At 59.8% G+C, this 7833-nt stretch overlaps 1 protein-coding gene across 1 annotated transcript in view; it reads left to right on the forward strand.

Moving 5' to 3' along the window:
• LOC122389410 (hemocytin-like) overlaps positions 1-7679 on the forward strand; it is a 36561-nt gene extending 28882 nt beyond the window's left edge. The window contains exons 56-64 of the mRNA XM_043381413.1: positions 2285-2486; positions 2732-2951; positions 3266-3494; positions 3784-3924; positions 4207-4962; positions 5158-5301; positions 5598-5868; positions 6246-6383; positions 6683-7679. Coding sequence (XP_043237348.1) covers positions 2285-2486; positions 2732-2951; positions 3266-3494; positions 3784-3924; positions 4207-4962; positions 5158-5301; positions 5598-5868; positions 6246-6383; positions 6683-7218 — 2637 coding nt within the window. The 3' untranslated portion in view covers positions 7219-7679. The remainder of the gene's footprint in view (positions 1-2284; positions 2487-2731; positions 2952-3265; positions 3495-3783; positions 3925-4206; positions 4963-5157; positions 5302-5597; positions 5869-6245; positions 6384-6682) is intronic.
• The last annotated feature ends 154 nt before the right edge of the window (positions 7680-7833 follow it).

Consider the following 7833-nt stretch of genomic DNA (forward strand, 5'->3'; position numbering starts at 1 on the left):
ACACAGCCTTTGCACACGATAGTCATGAGCACTTCCTGGCCAGTCACAGACACCTCACTGACACAATCCTCCTCTCTGTCTCTTCCATGTCCAAACCCCAGAGGCGGAACTCGGCCGGAAGCTGGCGCAGCAGGCGCGCCGCCAGCGAGCGCTCGGCCCTCGCCGCACTCCGCAAGAAGATATCTCGCTTAGAGCGCAAGATGGGACGCATAGAGAACAAGGGCAAGTCGATACCGTTCAAGCTGGCGGCCCGTATGGCGCGCTACATGGCCCGGATGCGGCGGCTGCAGCAGCAGTCGGCGCCTGAGCTGACCCCCGCGGCGCCGCTGACCCTGACTACCACCGAGCCGCCGGCGGTGCCGGACTCGGAGCGCCGACCGACCGCGGCGCCCGCCACCGAGCCGCCCTCCCCCATCACCATCGATAGGCTGAAGGCGGTGGCCGGCGCTCTGGATCGCTACTCCCGGTACCGACCTGACGAGGCCGTGTCCAGGGCTTATCGGAGAGCCGAGCTGCTCGAGAAACGCGACCCCAAGCTGGGATTGCGTGCTCTGATCCGAGTGGCGCGCAGGTACAGCGCGGAGATTGATGATATTCTGAACTCGCCGCCAATTGACGATGTTACTACTGAGAGTCCCACTACCACCACTACCACTACCACTACCACTACCACCACTCCCGCGGCCCCGGCTAGTCCCGTGCGGCCGCCTCCTCTGCGCCGTCAGAACTCGATTCGGAGCATCGCGATGGCTCTGCGTGCCCAATCTCAGCGCGGACCGTCGTCTCCCAGCCCTGAAGCCCCGGGGGCAGGAGCTGACCCTGCCCCAGTGCTCGGCATCGCACCCCGCACTAGTCGGGCGCGGCTGAGAGCCCCTGCGCCGGCACCAGTCCTCGGTATAGCACCCCGCTCTAGCCGGGCGCGACTGAGAGCCCCTGCGATCGCCCAGCCCCGCGCTGCCCCGGCACCAGTCCTCGGGATCGCTCCTCGCACCAGCCGGGCGCGATTGAGGGCCGCCGCGCTCGCCAGGGCCAGGACCACCACTCCGCCTCCGACCACAGCTGAGGCAGTCACAGAGCTGCCGGTGCCGCAGGAGACGCTGTCGGCTCCGCCAGAGACTGTGACGGCTCCGCCGGAGAGCTCCCTCAGCGGCAGAGACCGGGCGCTGGTGGAGCAGGCCCGCCGGTTCTCGGAGCGGCGGCCGGCCGCGCAGCTGTCACAGGTGTTCCGCGCCGCCCTCCAGGCCGGCAGTCTGGCCGAGTTTCTGCAGCAGTACGGCGGCGTGGTGGCGCTGATCGGCTCCGAGGACAAGGACCGGGACACGGCCGCTGAGAGGACTGACTCGGAGGAGGAGGACACTTCTCGGAGGACGACTGAGACCACTCCGCTGAGGACGGAGACCACTCCGCTGAGGACGGAGACCACTCCGCTGAGGACTGAGACCACCCTGCTGAGGACTGAGACGCTCGGCCCAGCGCCGGCGCCCGTGGCGGCCGCACTGGTCTCCACAGCACCGCCAGCCCGACAGCGTGACCGGGAACCGACCCGAACCACGGAGAAACCGCCACCGTCGCCCTCTCCGACGGACAACGAGCACCAGGATAGACACGAGGATGGAGAATACGAGGAAGGCGAGGAAGAGGATATATTCACGGCTACATTTGCGTTCCATGAGCCGATGGCACTGCCGCTGGCGATGCCACCCGTTGCAAGCGATGGTGGTACTGTCCTCAGAAATAAACGACAGGTAAACGAGTGATCGAAGGACGCTCAGGTGAAACCATGATATGAACTGGGACCAGAGTATTGATGAAATATCACTATCAGTATAGTGTTAGGAGGCGACTGGCACACTCGCGTGTTAGTATTTAATCCTTCCCTTTCATGGCAGAAGCCAGAATATATGCTCAATAATTTTTTACCAATACTTCTTGTAAATACCAAAACCAAAGGGCAATGCCAGCACACCAAAGTCGCGTTTGGATACGCCACAGACCGTTTCCCTGTTCCAAGCCCTGTTCATCTGGCCCACTGGCCGCTGTCCTGTGTGTCCACAAACTGTTGTCTTTTGCAGACCACCCCAAAGTCGTTCCTTTACTCACTGACCACAGGTCCTATGACGGGCCGTGTAACTCAGTTGACTCTCCCCCCCCCCCCCCCCCGGTCGCTCAGCACCCCGCGCCGCGCGCTGCGCCGTGGGCGTGTCCGTGTAGCTCAGCTCAGCTGCCCCTCCCCCTCCCCGCTGACACCCCGCGCCCCGCCCCGCACCGCTCCGTGTCCCGCCAGGTGGAGGTATTTGTGAACGGCGCCATGGTGGAGGGCTTCTACCACGAGTACGGCTGGGGCTCGGTGTCGCAGCCGCCGCAGAGCGCCGTGCTGGTCACCGTGCCGGCCCTGCATCTGGAGGTCAGCCTGCACCCCGTCTCGGGCGAGCTCTCCATCCAGCTGCCCTCCAAGATATACGGCGGCAGTGTGGGCGGCGTCTGCGGTCAGTGGCCAATCGCGCTCCTGGGACTGGTTCCATGCCCTCAGCGTACTTTTTTAATGGTAGCGGTAACCGTCTAAAAAAAAAAAAACATCGCTTGGCCATCTAGGCAAAGCCATGCTCTTCTGAGCTGTGATAATACATTTGCTTTTTAGAAGTGGAACTGCTCTAGCAGTTTAGCGTACCTACCAACTTGTTATGGTTGGTGATAGCGTCGCATTCATTCAATATATCCACGCTGTCGCCAGGTAACTGTAACGGCAGCCCGGAGGACGAGGAGTCGCGCTCGCCGGCGTTCTGGCTGCTAGACCACGAGCGGCCCGACCAGTGTGTGTCCGAGAAGCCGCCGTGCGTGCCGCCGCCGGCCGACCAGGACCCGTGCCAGGCGCTGCTCGATGAGACCGTGTTCGGCGCGTGCCACCAGCTGCAGGACCCGGCACCGCTGGTCGCCGCCTGCCAGAGACGACTGTGAGTCGCTGCTCTAGCGTCGAACGGCGTGAACTTTTTCAACCCAATAGCACCACGAATCAAAAAGGTTGTCTAAATTTTTCATCTAAGACGGTTAGATTTAGGATCTGTTTGGCAACTAAAATCAAGCGTCTCGTATCACAAGCTTGGTAAATTCGCGGCACGGTGGTATACGTAGCAAAACGTTATATCCAGCAAGTGTCGAAATCTGTGTTTGGGTGAAATGACCGTTATACTTTGAACATTCCTTTAATTGCAGCTCTTTCCCGTTTATCTTTATGGATCGTGACGTTTCTGTTCTGCCACCCGTTCAGCTGCGACGACGTAACCCACGACGTGTGTGACGAGTTGGAGCAGTACGCGCGCCGCTGCTACGAGAGCGGCCTGTGCCTGCCGTGGCGCTCTGACGAGCTGTGCGGCCGGGAGGACGCGTGCCCGCCCACCACCGAGTACCGCCAGTGCACCGGCACCTGTCTCAAGAGCTGCGACAAACAGGACTGCCCGCGCCTCGAGATGGACGGCTGCTTCTGCCCCGATGGACAGGTGAGCGGGCCCTGCCAGCGGCAACTACAGTTGCCATCGGTCAGTGTTGCCCTTCCCTGCCCTGGGTCCTGCCAACGGTCAGTGTTGTACAAAAGCACTATGTGTTTTGTCTTGAGAATGACAGATAAGTCACACAAATTCACAGCACGCTTGTATTTGTTGCTTGCACCATTATATCACCCGCACAAAAGCGCAACACGCTTTTATTTGTTGCCTAGCTCATTACAACACGCTGATGTATCTACCGTGTCATGCTGACCGTCACTGACCCGATCCGCTACCGGTGCAGGTTTACGAGAACGACGTGTGTGTGAGCGCGGCCCGGTGCCAGTTCTGCGACGACGAGGGACACCGCGCCGGCGACACCTGGAAGCCCGACAACTGCACCAGCTGCGAGTGTCAGGAGGGCGGCCTCGCGCGCTGCACGCAGGTCAGGCTCACTATCGAACCCTCGTTATCGAGAGTTGTGCAGATGTTTCGCATACTCGTAAGTAGCAAGATGGTTTATCGGGACTTTTTGGGATATGTTGATGCATGCTCATAAAGAATACTAAACATATCTAAAAATTAAATTACTGTGAGATATAAGGGAGTTTAGCCTTATTACTTATTCCCTAAGCCCAGCGGCCGCCGAGCTAGGTAATATCTACCCGTAAAATTTGGTGTTTTGTGTTTGCTGATTGAAGCGCTGACCGCGTGCGGTGTTTGGCAGGCCGACTGTCCGGACTCTGCCAGTCTCGAGTGCGGCGCTGACGAGGTGGTCACCGAACTGGAGGGTACCGGCACAGAGTGCTGCCCGCCGCGGTACGTGTGCCGTCCAGCGCCCACCACCACCACCACCGAGCCGCCCGTGCACTGCCCGGACGTTGTGGAGCCCACCTGTAACGCCGCCGAGGGCAAGCGCGTGGAGCGTCTGACCGTCAACGGGTGTCCAGTGGCCGTGTGCGAGTGTGTGCCCGAGAAGGAGTGTCCGGAACGGCTGCAGCTGCGCCCCCTCAACGCCGGCGAGAGCTACCGCAACCGCACCGACACCTGCTGTCCGCTGGAGGAGATCGTCTGCAACAAGACGGCGTGTCCGGCGCCGCCGCAGTGTCCCGACGGCTTCCTGCTGCGCACCAACCCGGAGACGGTGGCCGACTGCTGCCCGCACACCTTCTGCCGCCAGCCGCCCGACACCTGTCTGGTGCGGCTCGACGTCGATATCGACATTCGCACCATCACCGCCGACTCCGACGAGGGCTTTGTGCTGAAGCGCGCCGGCGAGGTGTGGACGGACGGTTTCTGTGACAACTGCACGTGCCGCGAGGTGCCCGGCGGCGACCCGCCATACCAGCCGGTGTGCGTGCGCGTGGCGTGTCAGCTGCCGTCAGAGGCCGACGAGCAGGAGTATGTGTACGAGGAGAACGAGGACAGCGCCGACCTCTGCTGCCCAGAGCTGGAGCGAACCGCCTGCAGGGATAACGGAAAGGTGAGGAACTAAGCTCAGGGCACAATCGACCATCAAATGTCGTTCACTTACATAAATGAATTTCGTTGTGCATGCAAAATGAAGCTCTGAATTTGATTTGTGCATGCGAAAGGCCGATATATGTGATAGACGCTGTTGTGACATGTAATCCTCTTGCTCAGTGGAAGTAACCGAACCAATGATCCCGCTACGCAGGTGTACCAGCCGGGCAATTCGTGGCAGCCGTCGATCGGGGGCCGGCCCGTGGACCCGTGTGTCACCTGGACCTGTGAGAACGACCCCAAACACGGCGTCATCAAGGTCTCCAACCGCGAGAAGTGCGCCAAGGAGTGCCGACTGGTGAGTGGCTGTCGAGTTGATGGTTGATAAAGGATGGAACGGAGAAGACTTAAATGCGACATATTTTGGTTAGGTCTCACGGAGATGGAGCTGACACCAGGTTTGACACCCCGAATTGATACTGATTGTTGCGACTTGCGAGATTGAATCAAGGTGGCAATAACTGCTATTGGCCATCGGAATACGTTATTCTTGCCTGGCTGATGATCATGAAACTGTAACTTATTTGAAGTCCATCTTCTAAGTCAGTTCCGCCTCCCCGGCGCTCCTAGTGACCCTTTCCCCTCCACATGCAGGGTCACACGTACGTGGCGCCGGCGCCTGGCTCTGACCAGTGCTGCGGCGAGTGTGAGCGCACTGCCTGCGTGGTCGGCGGCGTGGTGCACGCCGAGGGCGAGATCTGGAAGTCGGAGGACGGCTGCACCGAGTTCACGTGCGAGCGCGACTTTTTCGACGGCCAGCTGACGGTGATGAGTATGGCGGCGCTGTGCCGCGACGTCAGCGACTGTCCGCCCGAGAACCTCTACACGGACGAGACGGGATGCTGCCAGCGCTGCAACCGCACCGGTCAGTGCCGCGAGCCGTGCCGAGCGCCGCCGCCGGGGCGGGGTGGGGTGGGACAGTGGCGAGCGCCGTCTCCGGGGCGGGGTGGGACAGTGGCGAGCGCCGTCGCCGGGGTAGGGTGGCTAGGGTGGCGACCGCACAGGACCCAGGGCAAGGTGGCACCGTGGGACACCGTCACTGGAGCAGGGTGGATGGGATGAACGTCATGCTAGCAATAATCATGTTTACGAGCAGTGCATCTTGCCCGAACGTCAGATAGGTTTCTTGTGCGCCATCATTTTTTTTTTAAGCATCCGTTCTTTCGTCGGGAGTACTAAGCGTTCTCCGTGTCCTAGACTGGCTGCTGAAGCGTTGTTACCCGCGTCGTTCCGCTTCCACAGATAACTGCCACGTGAAGGTGGTGCCACCGCCCGAAACGGTCGGCATGTTCAAACAGGGCGAGTGCGTCAACACAGAGCCGGTGGTCGGCATCATCAACTGCAAGGGCGCCTGCGACTCCATGGCCTTCTTCGACACCGGTGAGACGCCGTGGGTTTGGGACTTGATACTGGTGAAATGATCCGCTATTCGAGCTCACAAACATTTTAAATTTTCATCACAAATGCCATTGAGGAGCAAATGCAGAGTGGGCCGTCCATTCGACACTCGAACTAGACACGCTATACGCTTACAATACATAGCTTTTGAAGCGGAAATGTTTTAATGCACTGACTTTTCTGTCCCGCAGGGTTAGTACCGTCTGTTTTCTGTCGCGCGGTCTGCTTGCCCTGTTCCTCGCACTCGTATTGTTTCTGAAACCGACTCCGTTTTCCCTCAGACACGTCCACCATCCAGTCGGGCTGCAAGTGCTGCGGCGCCACCGGCACCCGCCAACTGGACGTGCGGCTGACCTGCGAGACCGGCAACAGCATCTACCACACGTTCACCGTGCCGGACAGCTGCGCCTGCAGCAAGTGCGTCAGCTCCTCCTCGGAGCTCGACTCGCGCTCGGCGGGCGCCTTCTGGCAGCAGAGCACCGGCGAGGACTGGGCGCAGCAGACCGGCCTGCCCGACCCGTGGGGCGCCGGCGACGGCGGCGCCGACCCGTGGGCTACGGACGGTGGCGGCGGCGCGGATCCATGGGCTACGGACGGCGGCGGTGGCGGTGCGGACCCGTGGGCCACCGGCGGCGACCCTTGGGCGGCCGGAGGCGGCGGCGGCGACCCGTGGGCGACCGGCGGCGGGAAGGACGCCGAGTTTGCGCGCCAGCTCGGCCCGGAAGGCAGCGACGAGGTGCTCGATAGCGAGCTGCTGTCGCTGCTGGGCAGCGTGACCGACGACTCGGAGGATATCGGCACCGGTACCATCCACTGAGCCGCCGCCCCCCGTTCTGCCGTCACCCCATGACGGTCTCGTTTTGTGACATATATTTGTAGATCTATCGTGATAATGCTACGTGGTCGATATGGCTTGATTTAGATGAGTTGTATATTTTTACTAAGCGATGGCAATAATGTTTGTGCCTGTATAGAATGTGCCTATCGAGAGGAGTTCTAGCTATAAGACGGACGGCGTGAAACATGTTCATAGCTAATAACATTTTATATCGGTAGTTTGTTTCCAGTACGAGCTCTGTGGTCATGTATTTCCGGAGTGGTTCGCTTGTGATCACTAGAATATGCTTGGTTTCAAATTACTGGCATTTATGCCGGTATATATATATAAAGGGTGTTCCGTTTTCCTGTTGGTTTTCCATTTACTGCAAACTGCTGTGCTTGGTCAACAGGGCATCGAGGCCGAATAAGATAACAATACAATAATGAATTTCACGCCAATGCTGTTTGCGCTGGCGGTTTGAATGGGGAAGAGAGATCATATAGGCGGTGTGGGTGACATTTTAGGCACAGCGACAAAATACATAGTGCACTGTGCCGGTAAGGCAATCGGCAACGTCGGGACGACTGAAACGTTGGGCGTGGCGGCACGTCC

This window comes from Amphibalanus amphitrite, unplaced genomic scaffold (genome assembly GCF_019059575.1).
Source record: "Amphibalanus amphitrite isolate SeventyFive unplaced genomic scaffold, NRLGWU_Aamphi_draft 000357F_arrow, whole genome shotgun sequence".
Taxonomy (NCBI): domain Eukaryota; kingdom Metazoa; phylum Arthropoda; class Thecostraca; order Balanomorpha; family Balanidae; genus Amphibalanus; species Amphibalanus amphitrite.